Source organism: Urocitellus parryii, chromosome 3 (genome assembly GCF_045843805.1).
Source record: "Urocitellus parryii isolate mUroPar1 chromosome 3, mUroPar1.hap1, whole genome shotgun sequence".
NCBI lineage: Eukaryota > Metazoa > Chordata > Mammalia > Rodentia > Sciuridae > Urocitellus > Urocitellus parryii.
The window spans coordinates 95,571,096-95,596,750 of record NC_135533.1 but is presented as its reverse complement, the minus strand read 5'-3'; the positions used below and the strand labels follow the sequence as shown (position 1 = coordinate 95,596,750).

General features: G+C 33.8%; 1 protein-coding gene across 1 annotated transcript in view; it reads left to right on the top strand.

Annotated features, from left to right (window-relative positions):
- Positions 1-25,655, top strand: part of Vps41 (VPS41 subunit of HOPS complex) — a 165,466-nt gene that overhangs the window by 22,244 nt on the left and 117,567 nt on the right. Inside the window, exons 3-4 of the mRNA XM_026387619.2 lie at positions 8,545-8,652; positions 14,889-14,966. Of these exons, the coding sequence (XP_026243404.1) occupies positions 8,545-8,652; positions 14,889-14,966 (186 nt within the window). The remainder of the gene's footprint in view (positions 1-8,544; positions 8,653-14,888; positions 14,967-25,655) is intronic.

Below are 25,655 nucleotides of genomic sequence, written 5' to 3'. Positions count from 1 at the left end.
TCTAACTTCCTTCTGTTAGTCCTCTCTCTAAAAGGTTCCACAAACTCCTAAAGCACCACAGATTGGCAACCAAGCCACATGGCCTTTGGGGAACATTCAGGATCCAAATTATAGCAAGTGCTAATGCTTGGAGACTTACTAATGTTTCTGTTATCTGGTTTATTAATTTATTTTTGCTTTTACCTTTATTATGTCTGCAGTGCCCACCTTACTGCCATCAGAGTTCCATTAATTTTGAAGCTCTTAAGGTTGGAAACCTAGGCCATAGATAATGCAGTGTCCAGTTGGTGTAGGGTTTAGAGTCTCTAATTGATGAAGAAAGTTGTAGAAAAGTGGTGGTCAGGGCTAAAAGGTACCAGGGTATGGAGATAAAGGGGGCAGAGGCTGCAGGCATAGTTCCTACTTCCTGGAGAATAGGCCTTAAGGGGTAGAATGGGTGTCTTCTGGTAGAATTGAGCAGGCTCCAAGTGTAGACACAGAGGGTTGGTAGGTTGGCTAGAAAGTCTTTTGTTCATGTAGTTTGTTTTCTTAAAACAAATCAGAGTGTGCAATGAATTCACATTCAACAAATGCATCACTTTCTCCTTGATTTGTTTGGCAGTGGTTTAATTTTTATTGCTATTGTAAGTTTTTGCCTATTTCTGTTTCTTCATGAAAAGTTCTGAGAAATTCTAGAAGACTTTGGTGGGAGTGTCTAACAAGGTACTTCTTTGCACTTGGTATATGGAATGTGTAGTCAGACTTGCTTGAGAAGTATTTAAATCTCCTCTAAATAATTTCAAGAACTCTAATATTTTTCTTTTTCATATAACATTTTACAGATTAGAAATAAATATATTTTTTTTCCTGAAGTTTGAGTTTGCAGGACTTCTATTTGCTTCTTCCACTGGAAGATGCTAGAGTTTCATTTTTGTAAATTTATCTATAGTTCCAATTTACACTACCCTTAGAATAGCCACCTGCTTCTGTTTGGTTGCCTCCACCTTCTCACCCCTCTTCTTGCAGTTCCTTTGGTTGACATTCTCTGATTTGGAGTGTGGAAATCTAAATGAGAATGTCTTAGAAAAGCTGCTTACTAAACTCACTGTGCTGTTACAACAGACGTTTGTTTTCACTGGTCTTTATTAGGTACCCACAGTTTTGTTAGGTGAAGTTCAGAACAATGAAAAGGCATAAACCCTGCTTCTAAGGATCTTGTGATCACCAAGGGATATTGGGAAGAAAGGAAAAGTGGGTTATGTTGGCTTTAGTGGCGGAAATTGTCCACCTGAATGGCATATCTTGAAGATTTGTGAGGTTATTCCATATGGCTAGAAGGAAATGAAAAGCTTATTTGCTTTTCTGATTTTTTTCCCCTCCTCTATATATTCTTATCGCTTTCCCAATATAAAATAAATGATGAGAGTTGATCTTGTTTATGGTATGTGGCTTAGGGCATGGGAACCTTCACCTTATTTTTTTCCTCCTTGAATTGAACATGAAATTCTGATACTACAGGGCAAAGGAGAGACCAGGGTTTATGAAGACTGCATATCTTGTGAATCTTAAGTAGAGCTCTTCAATTATTACAGGCTCAACTTTTTCTCACTTTTCGGGTCCAAGTGTTATGGTAAGGAAAGCAGCTCTGAGAGATAAGAATCATAGTTCACCCTATAAAAAGTTTTGAAGAAGATGTTGAAAAATACCTTCGAAAGTAGCATTTTTTTAATAACACATATGATGTATTTGTTTTAGAAAATTTAGGAAATATTGGCTATAGCTCAGAATAGTGAATTTTTATTTGTTGTTGTCCTCTCTGTCTCCTTTAATGGTCCCTGTGATGTGTGTCCTATTATTATCATCCCTGTTCTACAGGTAAAGAACCTGAAGCATGGAGAGGTTACTGTTTTGGTGTTTATTATTCTAATTTCCTGCATGTATACACATAGATTTCTTTAGTAGAATTTGGATTATGCAAAACAGGTTTGTGACCTATTTTTCACCTAACAAGACATTATGAAACTCTTCTCTTTGCTATTAAATTATCCTTGGAAATAAGTTTTAATGTCTGTGTAATATTTTATTTTGTGAAGTTAATTTAACTCAAAGTTTCTAATTTTGGCACTATTGGCCTTTGGGCTGGATAATTTTGTATTCTGGGTCTTGTGTGTCATAGGTTGTTTAGCTTCATAATTGACCTCCATTCGTTGCACCTTTTCTCCAACTCCCCACCCAGTTGTGACAACAAAAATAACTCTGGATGTTGTCAAATAAGCAATGTAAATGTTCTGGGGGACAGAATCACCTCCAGTTGAGAACCATTTAGACATTTGTATTTTACACTTTAAAATATAATATGTAGATATAAGTAAACTCATGGTGAATTTTCTATTGGAAAAAGTAGACTCGTGCCATTCAGATTACATTTATCAGCTAATTTATCTACTTTCTTAATAATATGTTTTTCCATAATAGCAATATTGTTTGAAAGTTGAAAGTTTAACAACATAATTTACATTCATATAAGAATGTAATTGCTTATCTGTCAGCAGTCTGATGGAATGGTATCCTGGGAGCTTTGACCACAGTTGTTTGATTGTAGATGAGTTCCATTATCTCCATGTCACTTTCCTAAAATGTTTGGTCATTGAGGCAGCTATAATACCTTGTGTTATTAGTGGAAACCAAAACTTACTCTTTCAGCTTGTTTATGTAGTTTTCTTGATATGTTTTGACACTTTAGAAGGATTTATAAAGCTGTCTTTACTAGCAGATACTCATCTTTTTGAATAAATAAAATGTTCTTTCTGTAATAGAACTATAGCATACAATAATTAATAGTCACAATTGCCCCTTTAAGGAAGAAGCATTCATTCTTTGTGTTTGGTGGTGGGTGGTGATTTAGACAATGAAAAACTAGTTGAAGTCATTAGTCCTCAAATTATTTTGAGCCTGACCTTCACTGTTGTTTTCCGCATCTTGCACTCCCCCCCCATCATGGATCATTTTTACCTTTTTTTTTCCCTCCCACCATGGATATCTTAACCTCTCTGACTATGGGATATATTTGGAGATGTCCTATATTATGCATATACATTAAATGGTAACATTATAATTTTAAATGTGTATATCCAATGTGTAGTTTTTGTCTAATTTGCCTTTGTTGATAATATCCTGTGGTAGTGATCAGATCTGTTGTCTACAATGTTGTTAGTTGTGTTTTCAAGATTCAGATTGTGTTTTGACTGACATATAGCATTAATTTCAACTATGCATTAAAAAAACTTTCTTATTTGTATGTTGCACCAACTGATTTTATTTTTCTGTTCTTCTTTGGTTATCTCTAACAAATAGTAACTGAAAAGAAATGTTAGTATGTCATGGGGCTTTTGGGATGTGAATAATTTGCAAAGAGAATATTTTAAAATGCCAGTTTTCTAAAATTCAAATGTTCTGATAGTGGATTTTGATGGCTATTTTTATATATTAAACTTATAAGGTTGACTACCAATTTTGAGTATTTCATTCTCCTTAAGGTAATTACAGTTCTAGAGAGAATGTCCTAGAGGAAGAAAGCCTTTATTTTATACCTTCATACCCATGGTTGATTATTGATTTGCTTTTTATTAACACTTGGTTTTTTTTTTTTCCCCTTTTACTGAGGAAGTTCAAACTGCACGAGTGCTTTTCCCCCCCCCTAAACAATGAGAATTTCTTTTGAGGATGTTAGTGTTTCCCTATTGTATCTAGCTTTAAAAATATTGGATATTTATTAAAAGGATTTGCCCCTAGTTAGATGTAGTTGATGACATGAAACCAAGTAAACCATTCATCTGATTAAAATTCCTGGTGGTTCAGCTGAGGTCTTTCTCCAAGGGGAAGCTGGTTTGGGAAAGGCCATCTCAGTATAGTGAGATTGCCAGTTGTCTTTGCTGTGCTGGACTGGTGGTGTTTCTACTATCTTAATGTGGGCTTTGTAGGACATCTTACTGTTTCCTTCAGTGCATTTGTATCATTTTATTTTGTCAAAATATGACTGAATTTTATTGAAAAAGTAGTATCCAGAAATAAACATATAATTTCTACATAAATAGGAATAATAAAAAATGTAATAAAAAATGTAATGACCTTTGTTTTAACCTCTAGATTTCATATGCCGTATGTTTTTTACAAGTAAAACTCAAGTCTTTATTTGAACTATGAACGGTGTTATTAAGTCCGGTAAATTGTACTAATGTGTGAAAGGAAGGTATTGGTAAAATTAAAACAAGACAAAAAATGTAGAATCCGTTGGTTATAAACACTAAAAAAGAAAAGAGACCTTTTTTTGGTATACAAACTTAAAATTACTAGGTGAAAAGCAAAATGCAGTATTCTTTTTCATATACAAGTCCATGTTAGGTAGCAAGACTTCCTCCATGAAAATTTACCCTGTGGGAACAAATTAACAACAGTAACAAATTGCTGAGCAGTTTTTCAGACAGAAATCTTTAATTGTTTTAATTTGTTAACCTCCAAAGTAATTTTCCCCCCTATAAGTTCAAAACTCAGTAAGAGTGACAGTGATATGACATTTATTTTCAGATAGTGTTCTAGAACTTCATAGGAAGGTTTAAAGGATTTGTCTTTAATTAAAAGTGCTATACACTTAGTAAAAATCCATGTTAGTTGAGGAATTGATTCTTTTTAAAGGAAAGCTGCAAATTTTTCTTGTATGGGTAAATGTCACTCTGTTCATATCTTTGCTTAGCTGCAAGTCAGGACTTGTTCTATTCCACTAGGTTGTCATAGTAACGCAGTTAACTGTCATCTCAACTCAGACTGTTGATGGTTTTATTTGTAGGTTTGTAAGATTATTAAAATTTAACAAAAATTATTGATTTGCTTTTTATTAACACTGGGTTGTTTACCATGGAAGTTCAACTGCATGAAGGCCTTATTTTTGTTTAAAACTTTTTTTAAAAAATGAAAGTGAAACTCTATTAAATCTACTTAATTTAAAATTTTTATTTTATTGAAAATGTGGTATATAGGGTGGTGTAGCAGAATAACCTCTGTGAATTGTATTTTTGAATCACTTTGTTTTCTTTGTTTACAGCAAGGAGGAAAAAAAACTTTAAAAATTCACCTTTAGCTTGCTTTTAACTTAACATAAAGATACCTGTCAGAAAAGCATGAAATGGTACATCAAGTGCCTAATATTAGAGTTTTCATTTTATTTATGGTTTTGAAACCTTGCAAGAATGCTTCAGTGAACTGTGTTGTGAAAGTATTTATTTTTGTATATTTATGTGAGAGAAATTATTTAGTTTTCACTTATAAATAAGACAGGCAAACCTTATTTACAGTAACTTTATCTAATGGTCCGTGGATGAGTGCTTTTATGCAAAATAGTCAAGAGGCTAGAATTAACTTTTCACATTGGATGCACATTTGATGTCCAGACTTGAGCAACATGTGGCACCTTATTATAAAGACTAACATTTAGGATTCAATTTGTATTTAACACATTTGCTTCAGAATGCACACATCATTTGTGTCACATTTAATGTTAACTTTGTAATGATTTCTGTTTCTTCCTTGTAGACACATAAGTAGAAGTGTTTATTTGTTGCTTTTTGTTATTTTCCTTTTTCAGGTTGGTTTAGACTAGATTAATTAGCGCTTTCATATTTTATATTAAAAACAGAAGTTTGGAATGGGATAGCTACTTGGGTTGTGTAGATTATCATGGGGTATCTTTTTATCAAATGTGAAGATCCTTTGGATAACTGTGTTTATAATACTTCCCTTTTGTTGCTGTTAGTTGTTCTTAGAGAGGTAATATATATATATATATATATATATATATTTTACCTCTCTAAGAACTGGGTAGTATGTCATATAAGGCATTGACTTAGTATTTAGAATTTGGTTATTGGCTTTGTCTCTATCCACTGTTTTGAGGAAATTAAAACTTATGGTAGTCAGTTTTTTTTTCTTTTTTTCTTTTCTTTCTTTCTTTCTTTTTTTTTTTTTAACTGAAACTCTGTCCATGGGATAATTCCACTTAATTTTATAGTGTTTTTTTTCCTTCCTTCCTTCCTTCCTTCCTTCCTTCCTTCCTTCCTTCCTTCCTTCCTTCCTCTCTCTCTCTTTCTTTCTAGGATGAAATAGCTGATTTTAAACTTTTAGCATGATGCTTATTACCTATGCTCTCCAATTTTAAACAAATTAACCCCTTTCTAAGTAAAACTGCAGTTCTTTGCCACAGAGGTAAGGATTTCTGTGAGCATTGGAGTTTGCAGTTTTCCCTAAGGTGTCATTTCTGTCTCATAATCTTCAATAGGCAGAGCAGTTATTACTCTAGAAGTCATTTTTCTTTTGCCTAGTCTTTTTTTTTTTTTTTTCAATCATGTGTTTTAGGTGTGATTTCTTTCATGTTTATCCTGCTTGGGGTTGCAGAGTCTCTTGAATTTGTTGGTGTATATGTTAGCAATTTGGAATATTCTCAGTTGATATATCTTTTAAGTGTTGCTCCTGCTCTTTGCCATTTTTCCTTATCCTTCTGAGACTATAATAAAAGTATATTTTCAAATAATTATGTTTTTTAAAAGTCTTAATTTTGTAATATGTTAGACAAATTACATGCATTATATACTCTTTCAGACAATAAATGTTTTAAAAGTATTAGACATTTTTTGTTGTGTTTCACATGTCTCTTACAGTATCTTTTTAAAAATCCATTTGTCCTCTGGACTTCCAAAGGAAAGGACAAGTGGTTGGAAAATGCATTAAAGAATGTGTGACCCATGGAACACAAAGAAAAGGTTTAACATACCCTTTAAAACATTTATTGTCTAAAAGTGCTTTATTTTTATGTTTCTGTGTCACTAATCTTTTCTGATTTGCTAAACTTCCATTAAACTGGTTAGTGACTCTTAATTTCAGTTGTAAAAATTTCATTTCTCTTTTTAGAGATTACAGTTTTTGAAAATTTCCTTTTATCAGTTTTCTCATTTCTTCTGTTTTGTTTTTGTTTGTTTTGAACATACAATGACAAATACCCTTTTACTGCTAACTATAATAACTGGGTCTTACTCTTGGGTTTATTTATTTATTATCTCTGTCTCTGTCTCTGTCTCTGTGTCTCTTTTAACTTTAATTCTATGTAATGTGGTACTGAAGATCAAACCCAGTGCCTCACAGGTTGGGCAGGTGCTCTACCTTAGCCCTTTTGGGTTTATTTTTACATTGTGTTTTCTTCTTGATTTTTGGTTATTTGGTCCTGTCTTGTGGTATGCCTGGTAATTGAACCTTTGGAATTTTAAGTGAAAAACTGTAGAGGCATGCGTGTGTGTGTGTGTGTGTGTGTGTGTGTTTAAATGAAAGTGGAGTCTCTCTTTCCTTTAGTCTGTAGATACATCTGTAGATAGGTTGGGAGTTATGTTCCCTGATTATAATCAGAGATTAAAGTAAGTCAGAGCTCCATGGATATTTTATTAAGTTTTAAGGTCCCCTAAGGACCAGATTTCCAACAGTGTGTGGTGTTTATGAGGACCATTTCCTGATGATTCCAGACCTCTAATTCGTGTCTTCTTAGTACATCAAAGCAAATGGTTTAGCTTTTTAGCTTCACACCCTATATAGCTTTAGAAAATAAAAGTTGTCTTATAGGGAAAAGTGACTATGTAACAAGCTCAGTTCTCTCCCCTTCTCTTCCACTGGAATCATGGCCTCTCAGATCTCCAAACTTTTCTATGTATCCCATGAGCACCAAAAGATTTGCTGCTTTTCCTACCCCCAGCAGTGGCTATTTTCCCTGCTATACCCAGAATTGGTGAATGTTTCCAGGAAGATGGTGTCTATAGAATTCCAGCTCACCTCTCTGGTTTCTCCACCACCCTACAATCTTGACTCTTTTGGCAAGGTTGCCTCAGTAGGTTTTTGATTCCTGGAACAGTTAATATATATTTTATCAAGACTTTGTAGTTATTCTGGGTGGGGGCATTGATGTATCTCAAGGTACTTTAATAGCAGCTGCATAATGAATACTCTGCAGTTATTTTCAAAGTAAATATCAGTGAATAGATTACTTTCATGAATTTCTATTTAGTCTGGCTTTATGCTGTCATAGTTTTTGATATGTGAACATTTTTTTGTTTGTCATTACTGAGGTAAAATTAATTTTTTTCTGGATCATTATTGTAATAATTTTTACAACTATCCTTGATTTATTATCCATGTTCATTATAGTCAATATTGATTACTAAATTTATTCCTTAACTATGAGGATGAAGAGTATCTCATGATGCTGTACCAAACAATAAGCTTGAAAATAGAAAGTGACAATATCACTCTAAGTCTGTAACTCCTGTTTTCAGCTTTTGAACTTACTCTAGAGATGAAGTTGATACACCCAATTGGCAAAAGGAAACATGAAGATCTTAACCTTCAGGTGTAGTTGTAGTTATTGATAAAATGGGTGAGGGGATTATCTCTTGTATGCCCTTAGGAAGTGTGTGTTGAGAGTTTCAAAACAAACAAATCTGCAACAGCTGTCATTTTTCTCTGCTTTTTATGTAGGAAGAAGAGAGTGAAGAGGAACCCAAACTGAAGTATGAAAGGCTTTCCAATGGGGTAACTGAAATTCTTCAGAAGGATGCAGCTAGCTGCATGACAGTCCATGATAAGGTAAGGTGCACTTTCAGAGGATTCTTGTTTGTGTTGGTAGTTTGCACTTTGGAGTCCTGAAGTTTGTGGGGTGGTTTTTTACAGTGATTGTATCTGCCAGCTGCTCCTCCTCTCTTATTCTTCACTGACAACAAAACCAGCACCTAGGAATTTTAAACACATACACACACATACACACACACACACACACACACACACACACACACACATTCTTATGGTGTATCAAGTAGAATTTAGAAAATGATGTGAAGATTTTATATGATTTTGAGAACTCCATCAGTCAGTTCCTGATTAGATTAGGAACACATTAAGGGTAGAAGCAGGGTGAATATTCATTCTTTTGTTTTATCAGTGTTTTTATAAAAGAAGAAGAGTTTCCATTGGAGGTCTTAGGAATCAGTAGAAATGCCAGCGATTGCTCTTTATACATTATACAAACATATAAATATATCTTATATATGGATTCCTGGTATAACAAAATTCCCACCCACTTTTTCAGTTCAGACTAGATACTGGAGAGCACCTTTAGCCTATTCTTAGACTATAACAGTCTTTGTTTTGCTTGGAATAGGGCATACTATGGTATTGCAACCATTTGTTTTTTCCTGTGAGTTTATGAGTGGGTCTTCGTCTTTTTTTGCAAGGAAACTCCTGACCTCTGATCCATCTACTTACTTTTTTGCTGTTACCAGCAGTGTTGTCTCCTTCTCCTGTTTGCTGCATACCTAATTCCTTTTTGCTTCAGATTTTATAAGCCTGTATTCATTATATAGTGTACTAGACTCCCTCTTCTCTCTTGTTTTACCAGAAATCGCCTCCTCTGAGGTGCCTGCCATTTGGCTACAGCAACGGGGTTACCCCTTCCCCTTGCTTCTTTCCCCCAACTTCTTGTCCCTGTTATTCACTCATTAAAGACTGGACTTGCAGTTCTTCATCCTTATTTAATTCCATTGTTTTTCACCTCCTTCTATTTCATCCCCTTCTATTAAGGCCACATTCTGCACGTTGTAGATACCTAGAACTTGAGCATCTGTAGTCTTCATTACACTCTCTGTTGACTCCTTTTGCCCTTCAGGCTTTCGCATTCATTTTCCTACCACCTTGTTCTGTGACTTTTAGAGTCCCAATTTTTAATCCCATTTTTTCTTTTTTGTTTCTGACTGCGTGAAATGATTAATTATTCAAACTCTCAGTGTGTTCCCTGATCTCACATCCCATCTTCGAATTGTGCCCCTCAGCCATATTCTCAACACTGAATTAGTGCCATGACCAAGGCAGCAATGTATTCATAGGGTCTCACATGGTGAGGTAAATTTGTCAAAATTTGTCGCTGAAAATTGCTATTATTCCATCAGCTTATTTAGTTGTCAGTTCTCCTGTCCTTTCACTCTCAGAAGATGATGTCACTTCTATTTAAGAAAATTGAAACCATGAGGCACAATTGGCCTCAGTTCCTGACTTCTTTCCCACCTCATCCAGATCTATACCCCATCTTTACCCACAGGAGGTTTTCTTTCTCCAGTTCAAGGATCTTTTTATCTACTTTTCTTGGTTACTGCAGTTCATTTCCTCCCTTCAATACTAGCCTCAGGTAACCACTAATCTAATTTCAGTCTCTGTAGATTTGCCTATTGTGGATATTTCAGATGAATGCCTTCATGTATTATTTGGTCTCTCCTGTTGACTTGTTTCAGTTGGCATGTGTTTTTGAAGTTCATCCGTGATGTAGCTTATTTAATTCTTATTTATATATTAGTCATACTTCATTCCTTTTTATTGCTGAATATTATTCTGTTGTGTGGATGTACCAGTCTTGTCTGTAAATTTACCAGTTGGTATACAGTTTACTGATTTTAAATTGTGACTCTCACCTCTTCTCAAAATGTCTTTAGCTTGACACTCCTCTTATTATTTTCTTGGTAATTTCTGATATTCCTTCTGTTTCTTTCATTCTCTTTTGCATCTACCTTTTCCCTGCATGTTGCTTTTTCTAAAAAAAAAAAAAAAAAGCATGTGGTTCATTATCCACATTTGTGGTTAATGAACCATAATGTGGTTCATTATCCACATTTCTCATATTTTTATCTTCTCTTTGTTTTGGATTGCAAGACTTCTGTGGCTACCTGCACACTGACTTCACCAGAACAGCATGAGTATGTTATCTAGGTGCTTTCTAAACATTTCTGCCTTTTGTCTCTTTTTACTTGAACCTCAGCGTGTCTATAATGAATTCATCTTCTTTTCCTTCTAAACTTCTATCTAGTTTTTGTTCTCTGTACCATTTGGTGGCATCACCATTTCCTTTGTCACCTAAGCCAAAGGTGACTTCTCCCCCTTTCCTGAAGCCATTTTCTGAGTCATTCCCTAAGTCTGGCAATATTTTCTTTCCTGCTGTGTTATAGGCTCTCTTCTTTTCCTGCCTGAACTTGGATAACAGGGAGATCTCTTGTACCTCTTATTTTACCTCTTTAAATACATCTGCCTCCTGGTTGCCAGGATGAAGTGTTAAAAATACAGATTTGTATGATTTTCATCATTTACTAAATAAAATCAGAGCTTGGTGTGGAATGTAAGGCCTTCTGAGATCTTGTGCCCTGTGTTTAATTGGTCTTGTATCATCCCACTTTGTGCCATAAGTGTGGTGCTGTGGTAGCAACACTTGGGGATTTTTACTCACAAAACCCTTTTGCCCAGCTCACTGGCTAGAATCCACTGCCTGAACCCTTCTCTTCCATCAGTCTAGGCATTTCTCATTTCTTCCTTGTTAATGTACATATATAAATGAATCTGTTTTCCTTCAGATTGCCTTTATTCCAGTTCACTCATAACACTTCTATAAAAGAAATCTTTTAGAAATTCCACAGTGATCATGTTGTCCTGCTCAAAATTCTTAATTGGCTTCCTGATGTCTTAATGTTTTTCACTAACACCTTGTTTTCCTCTACATATCTACCTTTTATCTCTATAAATATTCAAATGATTCTAGCCAACCATTCTATCCTTATCACCTCTCTATCTGGGCATGATTTTGATGCTTCATCTATGTACAATGGCACATAATTTCTTGATTTTTGTCTTTTTATTGTGTGCTGTGCCTTTGAGTAGGTTGTATCTGTTCTGCCGAAAATGGTGTTTAGCACCATCCTACACTGTTGGCTTCTGTTATTTAATTTCTACTTCAGGTTTAGCACAGCTGATACTTCCTGTGTTCCATAAGGTCTTACAGATACTTCCATTTTAAGCATACTCATTAAATTTAATTGCAATTAATCAATTTTTATGTATATTTCCCTCAGTGTATCATAACCTTTAAGTCACATTGCTCATTGTCTTAAGAACATTATAGTACTTTTTCTGTATTTGTTGAATGAACCATTGAATGACTAAAATGGAGAACACAGTTTGCCACTTTTTAACATCTTACTTACAAATCAACTTGGCCAGAGAGCTAATGGTTGGGAACAGTAATCAATGTTCACTTTTAGATTTTGAACTCTTAATCTGAGGTCCATGTGTCTATCAAGAGAATTCTGATCAAATTAAGAGCATTTTAGTATTATTTTATTTTTGTGGTGCTAGAGACTGAACCTAGGGTCTTAAGCATGCTACACAATGCTTTATTGCTGAGTTACACCCCCAGCACCATATTTTAGCTTTCACTTCTTGCCCTAACTCTATAGTCCTTGCCCTAACTCTATAATCCTTAACTATAGGATGGGAAATCTCAAGGGAAGTCTCATCAATTGCCAGAACTTACTTCCTCATGTCTAATTGAAGGCACTTTCAGTTTTAAACTTTGAATACTATAAAACACTATGAGAAAGGTAGATGATATTATGGAACAGACCCAATTTGAAATGTTTCTTTTGTGATGTTCACAGGATGGCTTACCATCTCTTCTATTTGTTTACCTACATAGTTCAGTCTTGCAAAGTAAAAGCAGTTAGGCCTGGATTTTGGAGAATGGGATGCCCAATCTGATAACATATAAAGTGAATCAAGATTCTGTAATTAAACATTAAGGGGGCTAATGAAATTATATTTGTTCTTTGTTCATCCTAGATTTTAAGTGCTTTTGGTCTAAAAAGAAGGAAACAAACAAAACTCAATATAATAAAAGCTTAAGGCTTTTTAATGGCTAGAAAGAGTAAAATATGAAAGATTTGCATTTATTTTCTGTCACATTTGTATTCAATTTGCCATTTTTGCATTTTTTTGTTTTATTTTATTGAAGGCATTAGCAGATGAATATGACTCTTTCATAATTTTAGTAATATGATCAGCCTATTAAACTTTTTTTGAAGAGCACATAGTTGTTTATTTCTAAAAGGAAGTAGCAAGATGATGATTAAATGTTTTCCTAAACAAAAGGTAGCTTGTCATAAAAAAATCACATTAAAAAATGTATTCTAAAGTAATTTTACTTTTAGGTTGAAACTATAAAATCAAAATAACTATTTTGTTTTCTTTGTATTTTAAGTATTAAATGAATAAAATTAGTAATTTGGGGAGATGGGGGAAGAATTAATATGTGAGTAAAATACTCCGTATAGAACCTCTTAAAACTTTCATAAAATAAAGTGCAATTAGAAGTTCAAAAATGGCCTTTACAATGGTGTCAGAGAATGACACAGTATTAAAGCATTTTAAGGATCCAACCTCCCTTAGTTTCCTAACAAACTAAATACAGTATTTATGAGGAGAATCAATACTGTGAGATACTTGGGGTGCAGGGAGCTTTTAAGACCCATTCTTTTACCACAGAGAGCCTTAGAATGGAGTATTGTTTGTTTTCAGTCAGTATTTTGTATAGTGGTTTTCTGTTCAAATATTGTCAGTAGTGTCACTGTAGAGATAAAATTATAACCATTTGCATCCTCTGTTTCTGGTTAGAATGTTGTTTTGCTTTGGAGAAAACATTCCTATTTGGTTTAAATATTCAGACTAATTTCCCCTCAGAATTACCTCTAACCCTTTTCCCTTCCAGTGCCCAAGCATCCTGTTTTCACCAGGCTCGCTGTCTGCCCTGGATGACTAATCGTCCTGGCACCTGGTGCATTCAGGCAGGCCTCTGCAGCGGAATCGTCATACCTAGTTATGTCTGCACACCTGATGTTTTATTAACCAGTATTGATTTTTTTACCCGGGGGACTTTTTTCTTCCTGAAAAAAGGCAACCTTGCAGGAGTGAAAGGCATTGCAGGGGATGAATTTCTAATGAACCCCTTCTTTCCCTTTTTGTGACTCTTCTTTAATGTAGCTTCATATTTTAAGTGCCTGAACTGAAATTTCATTTTAAGCAATTCCATTTTGATAAATCCTTTTAAATCTTGACTTTCTGTAAGGTTATTTTTTAAAGATTGTGCTGCTTGACTGAAATGCTTAGTAGTGCCTGTAAATTTGAGCATTTCATTATAGGCTGCAATGAAGCATGCTCACATGCAATGAAATACAGAGAATTTTGGACTTCTTGAGTAATGCTTAAAGAAATAAAAAGGAAGAGAAATTTCATGTCATATTTCAGGTAGTCCTCAAGTTTCTTCTAGATCATTTAGGATCAGTTCAAAGAAGTAAAGAAACAGTGAAAGTTATGAAGTAGCCTGATATCATAAAATGAATATGTAGCCCAACAGTTATTTAGTGACAGAAGAGGATTTTTTGCATTAGAATATAAACATTTATACTCAATATTTATAGTAATTCTTTTAGAGACATCCTAAAGCTAAGTGATAGTAAAGTACCTCTGAGGTTTTTCGTCCCTCAATATGGGATGGATTATCCATTCAAAAAATAAAATTTCGTTGTTAGTATGCATTTTTGTATTGAACTTATATGATAGCATAGATTTACACATTTGCCATAAATTAGGGGGAGTTTCTTAATCATTCCCTTCTGACTTTGTATTCAGCCGTAGGTTGGTTGTGCTTTCACGGCTGCATTTTTAATTTACTGCCTCAGTCCATCAGGCATTGTGTACAGACTGCATACACACCATTAGTTGTCAGTAGATGAGGGTCCTCATGAGTCATTCTGACAGCTAGCTTGCACTATCACAATAAAATAGATCCTGTTCTGTCATTTCTCTGAAACTGGAAACAAGCCTTCTCCAAGGAATGTGTATTTTCTGAGATATTACAGATCATTTATGCATTAAGCATCATCATTTTGAAAATGGTTTTATTACTAATTCTTTATTAATAATACATTAATTAACTGGCCCTTCTGTTCTATTTACAGTTTTTGGCACTGGGCACCCATTATGGCAAGGTTTATTTACTTGATGTCCAGGGAAACATCACTCAGAAGTTTGATGTAGTAAGTATATGGTATAAAATAATGTATGTGTTAAACTTTATGCTCAAAATTTGTGCTCTAGAGTACTAGTTTTAGCATTTTGTTTTAAGAGCATAAAGAGGATCTTTATCAATTAAAACAGAGAGCTTAGAGTATAAATTTAAATTTTATAGTATATACTAAAAATTTTATAATTGAACCTGTAGAGGAAAAGATCTGTATGTGTGTATATACATGTACACATATAAACACATTACATAATTTGACTGGGATTTCTTATGTATATTTTGACTGGGTATCTTTTATATGTTAACTCCATGTAAAATCTATTTGTATGAATATTATTAATTATTATTTTTTAATTAATTAAAGTCATTCATTTGACCGAAAATGGAACATTTAGAATACTCTGATGTGTGTTCTTTTAAAATTTTAACAAAGTGTCCAGGTGAATTGTTATTAGACCCCCCAAAATACTGCTATTGTTAGTTCATAGTGCTAGTTTATATACCCTGAGAGTTTGTGGAAGCCTTAAAGTATGAACTCCCTCAGTTGGTGACTGATATCACTTGGAAGCACATGACTTGAGATACTACAAATAACTGAAAATTGATTGATCGTCTTGCTAGATCAGTTTATCTCTTCTGTATATATAGAGCTAAAATATTTTGTGAGTGTTCTGAGGTTTGATCTTAGAAGTTTTGTAGATTGAAAGCAAAGCTTTTTATTATTTTTTAAAATTATGATTTGGAATCATTGAGGATAAAAGAAATGTTGAATTTGAAGCTTGAGTTTAAAGTATACCTTAAAAGAATCTATAACTTCTATTTTTGTGTGAATATTAATATTTTGGGTTGAATAAGATGCTCATATTGGGGTCAGAAATTACTTTTTGAAAAAAAAAAAGGAGCACCTGTTGAAAGATTCATCCTAAGCTACTAATGTAATTTACAAAGAGGCTGCAGTTTCTAAAGGATCATGTGTGTAAAGGAAAAGGAATGCCTTGTTTTGCTTAAAAGAAATGGAACCACAGAATGGTGATAGAATCTTTGGAGTAGCCCAGAAAGGGAAACAGGCCTACTAATCATACTGACACCTCAGGGAAATTGTGGCTGCTTCTTCTGCTTTCGCATCCCTTTCAGGCAATAGGCATATACTTTTGACCCTTTCTCATCTACAGTGTACGTACCAGCATACATCTTGATATCCTAAACATCTGGTGTTTCAGTTACCAACCACTAAAATGTGTAACTGGGCCAGAGCGTGTGTGTGTGTGTGTGTGTGTGTGTGTGTGTGTGTGTGTGAGAGAGAGAGAGAGAGAGAGAGAGAGAGAGAGAGAGAGATGTTTCTTCATCTTTAAAAAAGAGTTTGCCTATATGATCTCTTAAATTTTCTGCTCCAGTTTAATTATTTCTCAGAAGTTCTGCTGCTAAGTAAGTCTTTTTAAAAGTGTTGTATAGAAGTTGCAGTGCTTGCTTGCTAAGAGTTGAGGTATGTATTGTTGTTGTATTTCTGAAAAGCAATCCTTGTGTCTCTTCAGTGTATACTTTTAATTATAGCTTCTCTGAAGTAAGTTTTATATCAGGTTATCCTATATGCATTTCTTTCAGATGATTTATGATATACATAAATTTTCCCTAACCTTCAGCCCCCCCCCCCAGTCCTGCTTGTATGACATCTTTGAAATTAAGCCCTTTATAACATTTCACCATTTTTTGGCAGGGGAGGATGACTGGTGCTATTTTTGTTTCTTTGTTTACCCAAGAAGTTGATAGTTCACTGTGAGAAAGTTTTACATAAGACTAAGTCTTCTTGATAATCAGTATCATATTAAATGACTTTTAAGTGATGTTTCAGATTTCCATTGTCTTTTGAAAGAAGTCTAAATCTTGGGCTTCTTATCTATGAAAATTTCCCCTTTATTCCTTTTTCTCCCCCTGTTTCCGATGATGTGGTTGCTTTGTAGGCCTCTGTCTCATTGCTCTTTTAAAAAGGAAATCTTTTCTAAAAACTGAATTTGTGAATTTTCTTTGAATTTAATGATTGCCATATTTAATCAAGAACTTCTGTCTTTATTAGAATAAACACAATGAAAAACAAGGATTTTAAAAAATTAATGAACAGACACTCCTGACTTTAGTTTTTAGTTCTAGGTAAAAAAAGTAATTTAAACTAATTAACAGTAGACAAAATAATAATACTTTACATTTGCACAACTTTTTTCCCAAGAAATATCATCCTAACTCATCCATTGTTTATATAGTTTAGATTCCAGTAATAGAATTATGAAGCAGTAGTTCCTAACCCTTCTTGATCAATAGGGTTTTGTTTTTACAGAAGGTATCATAAGTTTTGATAGAGGGTACTATTATTAAGGAATCACTATTTTAAAAGGTTTCCTAGGGGATTCTATTGTTTGAATGTGGGTGAAATCATTGCACCAGAAAGTCTCTTAACTTTACATAAAATATATGTGATATAAAAAAAGAAATAACTAAACAAATCATTCTGCATGTTGAAGAAGGATATGTTTTTCTATTAATATTTTGAGAGAAATGCTGTTTAGCAGAATCTACTAAAAGTAAGCCTATGCACTTCTAGGTACATGTTCAAGAAAAATGCATGGTGTGCAGATGTCTACAAGAAACATAGAAGGTTAATGTAACTTATTTCATAACAGCTGCAAAGTAGAAACAACCCAAATGTCCATCAATAGTGGAATAGGATACATAAATTGTGATGTGTTCTTAGCATTCAAAAGAATAGACTATCTAGTCAGGCATGGTGGCACATGCCTATAATCCCCACTACTGGGAGACTGAGGCAGGAGTGTGGCAGGTTCAAAACTAGCCTTCACAACTTAGTGAGACCAAACTGAAGAAGCCAGACACTCATATGTATTTGTTATGTGATAACTTTTATATACTATGCTAGAAAAGGCAAAACTGACTCTAATGATAAGAGATCAGATAACAGTTTGACCTGGGAGAAGAGAGGATAGAGAGTGCTGAAAATACTGACTCAATGGCTTCCCGGATATATACAAATATAAAATACATAGGTATATTTGAGTTGTATCTCAGTAGCACCATACATGTGTACATATCACTGTGCATGTTTATGTGTCTTTGGCGGACCTTGGGCATGGCTCATATTATCCCTGTCTGTTGAAGTAACCCCTTCCACTACTTGCTTATAAATACCATTGCCTTTCCTAGGTTTTTATCCTGTTCCAATGTCTTTATGTAAATGAATTATGCCACTGAGTTAGTCTGTATTCATCTGTGACTGTTCTCTTATTGATTATGATTAAGAATGACAACTTCTTTAACAAAAAAATGCCCAATAAACCTCTGACTCTGTTAGCGTGAAGCTTTATTATGGATGTTATCGTTCATGTTTCAGTGTATTTGAAAGAATATTTAGCATATATGTTAATTAAAATGCTATAGCCATAATTTTTTGAGATTGACTAGATATAACTTAATGTTAATTCAAAATTACTTGATAAAGTTTTACTTAACTCACAGTAAAATTAAAATAAGCCTAACTGTCACATATAATAGCTCAAATTTCTAAGAAATTATATATAATAATACAGGTCAAGCTATATTCTCCTGGATAATTGTTGTCTTAATTGCTTATACAGAATATAATTATTACTTCAAAATTCTTAGAGAATCCCAAATTCCTTTAGAATTCCCATATGATATTTATGCCTACATAGTCTCATTAATTATAGTAGTTACTTTTTCTTTAAAAGCCTTCATTTTTCTTAAATATAAATGTATAGTTTTTAAAAGTTATTAATCAAAACTGAAGTAATTAGGAGTACTTACTTTGAACCAATGATCAAATTATTGTGCCATCTCTCTATTGAAATTTTGGAGCATTTTATCTTATGATTTAAATGTTAATTCCTTTAAGTATGCTCCTGGAAGAGCAAAGAGCTTCATTGATTAAGCCAAATTTCTGCCATTTACCTTTATGTCTTTTTCTTCCTTTGGTAGAAAGAGAAGATGACAAGCTTTGCTGTTATGACAAGAGATATTAAATGAATACTGTTAAACAGGATGATTACAAAAGGAAAGGGATAAGAGAAAAAAATGGGCTTATTGGATATTTTATGTTAAGATAAATATAAAATATTTGAAATTAATCGCTTAAGAGGAGGGTTGAGGAGTTTCCTTGAACTCTAGGTTGCAGTCTATTGGTATTCCTATTTTTTAAAAAATTTAGGTTAAATTTACAGACTCCATTCCTTAGTTGTTAATTAATCTTTGTGTTCATATGCTAACAAAATCCCAGAATTCCTTAATTCATAGGATTTGTTTTAACTCACTCCTCCTAGGTCCCTTTGCTTCTGGTCACCCTTTCCAGCCCAGTCTTCAGCCTAATCATTGTGTCTCCAATATTCCATGGCTCCTCATGACTTCCCAGATACAGTCCTAATTAGCTAAGCATTCCAAACCCTGGTCATGGCCAGGAACTACCTTTCCAATATCCAATATCTAGTTTCGTCCCTCTCTAGTCATTATCTTCTGATTATTGCCCTCAGCATGCTTGCTCCTAAGCTTTTAATCATGTCTTTTTCCCTAGAATGCCCTTCTTCAATTAAATTTTATTCTTTCTGTGAAGTTCTTTCCCTGGATTATTGTCCTGAGGTGTTTTCTTGCTCTGAACTCCTGTATAGTTATCATTCACATGTAGTATTGCTCCTTGTCCTGTCAGTTGGAGCTTCCTGTTCAGGTCTTAGAGGGCAGGGGCTATGTCTTCTGCTATGCTCCTTCCCTCTTCTTCCTTCTTGTTTCTCTGGGGGAAACAAGATGTTAGATAATATAATTTTGAATCATACCCATAAATGATGTGGTTTTTTTTTTTTTTTTTTGGTCATTATTCAGCCTTTCAGGAGGACTCATGGGAGCCAGGTCTTTGCTCTCTTATGTATTAGTCACTCAAGAGTTCCTTACGATATTTATAATTAGAAGCTTTTATATTGTTATAACATAACAATAATGTTATCTCCTGTAGACTGAATTGTGTCATCATCTCCTTCTCCCTTCCTAATTCATATATTAAAGTCCTAACCTCTAATGTGATAACATTTGGAGATGGGACCTTTAAGATGTGATTAGGTTTAGATGAGGTCATTAGGGTGGGGTTTTCATGATGCTATTAGAGTACTTATAGGAATAGATACCAGAATGCTCCTCCTACAAGCCCCAGGAGGCTGCAGTCTGTAAGCCATGAAGAGCGAGCCCTTACTGGAAACCACCATGGTCTAGGATTTTCAGCTTCTAGAACTACAAGAAAATAAATCTCCTTTGTTTAAGTCACCCTATGTTTTTTTTTTTTTTTTTTTTTTTTTTTTTTTTTTTTTTTTTTTTTTGTTATGGAAGCTCAAGCTACTGTGAGATCTCAACCTTAAATTCTACTTTGGAAAGAGAACCCTCTTTTTCAGCAGTACGTAACAAGTTACTAATGAATACTCAGACCTTTCCTAGTTGCTATGAGTAATTCATGAAATCTTCAGAGTTTAGAAGCTGAGACTTTGAAAGATCATTCTGGATAGAAAATGTGCCAAGTAAGGAAGTCTGAGCTTGAGTTCTGGTTATTTGCTTCATGTCCACTCCCTCTCCCATCCTCCTCTCCTGGTGCACTCAACACCTCCTTGGCATGAGTTGGCATTCTTATTAAGTCACGACCCTAACCTGAGTAAAAGGATATTTTTGTGACTAGTGTGTGAATGACCATGGCTTCATTTTTCTCTGTGGACATTGGGACTCAGCCATTGTTCAAATTGCACCCTGACCTTTTGTTGCTTTATTTGGCTTAGAATTCATCTCTAATATAAATGAGTTCCTAGTATCTTTGTATTGATATATAAATATTTGGAGGATCACCCATTTTTTTCTTCAAATTTCATCAAGGAAATACTTTTATTCCTTAAAAGTTTAATGTACCTTTAAGCTTCTTAAATTGCATTTTTAATATTCTCACACACCTCTTTTATATTTTTTATGACTTAATCATCTCCTCTGTGTTACCTCCATTAGAGTATATGGTATGTTTATTGAGATTCTTTCACTAATTTCATTCCCCTCATGGAAAGCTAGCTTCTTGAGGACAGTTGCTTAGTATAATTTGTCTTGCTGTCCTTAGTTCTTAGCATAAATGCTTGGTAGAATTAATAGAAGTGAATAATAGATAGAATTTGGCTAAACTGTTAAGTGTGAATTTGGGTAAACTGTTAAGTGCTTGGCGGTGCATGCCTATAACTGCAGCAACTCAGGAGGCTGAGGCAGGAGGAGTGCAAATTCAAGGCTACCTTCAGCAACTTAGAAAGGCCTTAAGCAACTTAGTGATACCCTGTCTTAAAATAAAAAAAAAAAAAAAATCACAGGTATTTGGCTGAGTGGTTAAGTGTCACTGGGTTTAATCCCTGATACCTCAATGCCCCCCAAAATAATTTGGTTGAACTAATACAGTCATATGCTACATAATGACATTTCAATTAATGATGGACTACATATACTACAATGGTCCCATAAGATTATATCTCCCAGTGATGTTGTAATCAACTTAGTTTATGTAAATATACTCTGTAATGTTGGTCCAATCATGCAGTTTCATAACACATTTTTCAAAGTGAATCTCTGTTGTTAGCAGCAAAAGATTATAATCCCAAGTCTGAAAAATTCCATGTCTTTACAATTTTCCAGATAATCAAAGTTTTACATTTTTCTTTCTGACATTGTAGTTATTGTCTATATGTTATGGGAAATCATATGGACATGACCAACTCTTTGAGAGTTAAGACAGATATCATGCAAAAATTATTCTCTGAACAGTCCAGCTTTTTCATAAAATTGTGGCCATTGTGATGTTGGAGTAACTGCTCATTGAAAGACTCTTTGGAACAGATCTAAAAACTTAAACTACCTATCCTTGAGCAAAGATATTCTGCATTACATTTGATCTAACAGTACTTGCTTATCAAACTCAAGCAAGTATCATCAATAGTGTGCTAGTCAAAATGTGGCATCATTAATTGGGAAGCATAGCCTGTATCTTTTGATATGATTAAAATGGTACATTGTTGGCCCAAATGTGCCAGTGCCTGTAATGCTTGTCTAAGACTGATTGACAGGTTTCAGATTCTCCTGTGGTTGAAGAACCTGTTTTCTATATTTGGGCACAGTATTTGAGTGATAAGAGATGTGTCAAATGAGTTGAGAATTACTTAAATGGGAATCATTCTAACTCTGATAAATGATGCCAAGGAAATTCATATTTCCAATTTCCTGTATTAAAAATAATATCAAGTTTGTGGAATAAGTATTTATAAGTAGTTTGATAACTTTGGTAGCATCTATACATCTAAGTGGCTGTGAAAGCTTATTTAGAGTTAAGGATGCTTCTCTCATTTAAAGTGTCATACTTACTTTACAGAATATTGTATATCTCTGACCTTTTTGTGATAACTGCATTTGGACAAATCTCTCTTAAATAGCTAAAATGTAATATTTTTTCACTAAAGGAAATTACCCTGGTATTTTGCATATTTCAAAGTCAGGGTTGAAATAATTTTTAACTATTGAGAGCATGACTTTGAACAGAATGGTAGACTAAGGCTTATTGTCTGAAACATGTAGATTTATTTCCTTTTCCAGGACAGAGTGCTGTCAGTTCTGATAGTTCTTTTTGAGGATTCAGGCACTTTTGTCAAGTAAGACTATGAAAAGGCTTATGAACAAGGCTGAGATTGGGGAGAACCTATAGAAACTGAAATTTAAGGTGAATTTTGAAAGACGAATGCTTTCAGGAGTAGCTATTATATCTTAACACTTTAGCTTTTTTTTTAAATTTAATTGATAGGAAGAAGAAATATTAACATTGGGTAAAGTGGAATAATGTATACCACTAAATAGAGTTGTTAGGATGGCTTTAATTACAAAAACTTACCATATCATTAGTGGAGATGCGGAGAGACTGGAACTCGTACACACTGCTGGTGAGTATGTAAAAATAGTATAACCACTTTGGAAACAGTTTGGCACGTTTTTAACATAGTAAATATAAACCTGTTGTACATTCCAGCCTTTTCACACTTAGAAACTGAAAGCATATATATATATATATATATATATATATATATATATATATATATATATTTTAACATAATATCAATATTCATATCAGTTTTATTCATAATAATCCTAAGCTGGAGACAATCTATGTGTCTACCTGTAGGTAAACAGAATGTGTTATATTCATATAATGGCATTGTACTCATCAATAGAAGGAATGAACTATTGATTCATGCAGTAACTTGGGTGAATTTCAACTTTATCCTGATAAGTTAAAGAAACCAAGTCATGCCACATATTATAAAATTACATTTATAGAATTATGGAAAATGCAAATAAATACATTGTGACAGAAAGCAGATCAATGGTTGCCTAGAGTTTCATCTCCAGGAAAGAATCAAGTGCTCTGAGTGGTAGTCTGAAAATCTTACTCCTTGTGGAAAAAATTATTCATATTAGAGCATTTTAGGTGGCTCCTTGACAGAAATGATGTGAGACCTACCATAATTATACAAGAAAAGTTTCTCAAAGTATAAAGTGGGTCTTTTATTGCTTGGAGTTGTCTAAGAATCAACTTTTCAGTGCTCTGTATACTTAATGAATGATCCTAAATCCTGTAATAAAACAAGGATGAGCATCTTTGGGTGAGTTGGGAAATCTTGTGACTGACTTTCTTTATGAGGTGAAGTCTCTAGGTCAGATGCTATCAAGGTTTTACTACAGATTGTTACATTTCCCTACAATTAGCTTATACTGAATTATATTCCTGTCAGCACTATTTGAAAGGGTATTGCTATGTCTTGTCACCAACACTGGCTTCTGTCATTCAAAAATTCATTGCCATTTAGAATTCTAGAAAATGAGAAATTTATTGATTTAGTTTGCATTTTTCTGGTTACTAATGAGACTGTTTACTTTTGAGAATTGTTCATATACTTTGTTTTAGTATATGTGTGAAGTTCTAAATTGATTTGTAATTTAAAAATTCATTGCTTACAAGCAGAAACAACAACATTGAAAAAGTAACAGCATTGATCAGGGTGACTCATATAATGGCTTAAAATTAGAAAAATTAAGTCACTAAGTCAAATTTAACCCTTGCCAATTTTTCTACTATAAATTAAAACATTCACAATTTACTTTTAGGAAACATCCACTTTCACACTATATTAATATTTTAAATTTAAACATTATTGTTTTCATATGCTTGTACACTTGTTTTGATTATTTAAGTTCTATAAAATCTGTAATCATAAGATGTTTTACCAAGTTTTCAGAGTATATTTATTTTTGTTAAAATGTTACTTATATAATGAACTCCTACAGATCAATAAGGAAAACCCAAACAAAACCAGAATGAAATTGGGCAAACAATATGAACAGGCAGTTCTCAGAAGAACACTGAATGCCCAGTAGCTACATGAAAAGATGTTCAGTTTCTGTAGTAATCACAGAATCATAAGGGAAACATGAAGTAAAACAGGGCTATCAGTTTGGCAAAGCTTTTAAATGTCTAATTAATACCAGATACTAGAATTGGGAGCTCTCCTCCAGGGCAGCATATGAAGTATGGATAATACTTTTCTTTGAAAAGTGAAAAATATCTTCTAGTCTGTGACTTTCTTTTTCATTTATGGCCTTTGCAATTCAGAAATTTTTAAATTTCAATGTAGTTGTTATGGTTTAGATCTATAAATGCTTCCCCTGCCCCAAACAAAAACTTATTTTTTGAAACCATAATCCTCAAAGTGGGAATGTTCATAGGTTAGATGATTAGATTATGAGAGCTATAACCTCATCAGTGGATTAATTGGCTTGATGGATTAATAATTTGAATGGACTTCAAGGTGGTAACTATAGGCAGGTGGGGCATGAGTGAAGGAATTAGGTCACTGGGGCATGCCCTTGGACTATATCTTGTCCTTGGTTCCTCTCTCACTTTCTCTGCTTTCTGGCTGCCATGAGCCAACAGCTTTCTTCTGCCACACCCTTCCACCATGATATTCTGTTTTATTTCAGGCCCAGAACAATGGAGTTGGCCCATGATAAGCTGAACCTGTGAAGCCATTTTTCCAAAATGAACTTTTCCTTCTCTCAGTTGTTCTTGTCATTTATTTTGATCACAGTGATGAAAAACTGACTAAAACATCTTATTTATAGTTTTTAATTTTTTATGTTTTCTGAGGGAAAATTGGGTTTTGCTTTTATTAAAATATCCCATGTTGTGAAGTTATCTTTCTGGGTTTTCTTCTAAAATTTTTAAAGTTTTGCTTTTTATGTTAAGTTTTCACTTTTCCTCAAGGAAAATATTCTCACTGTACTATGAGAAATATTTTTGCTTGATATTATGACACAGAATAAAATTCTTGACTTGCTGGGAAAAGCTTACAGTAGTCCTCCCTTATACATGTGAGAAAGATTTCAAGACCTCCACTGTATGCCTGAACCTATGGATAGCACTAAATTCTATTTGTAATATATTTTTTCTATACATACATATCTGTGATAAAGTTTTACTTATGAATTAAGTAGAGTAAGAGATTAGCAACAACAATAAAGTAACGATTATAGCAATACACTGTTAAGAAAATTACCAAATCACTACTCTTGTCCTTTGGAA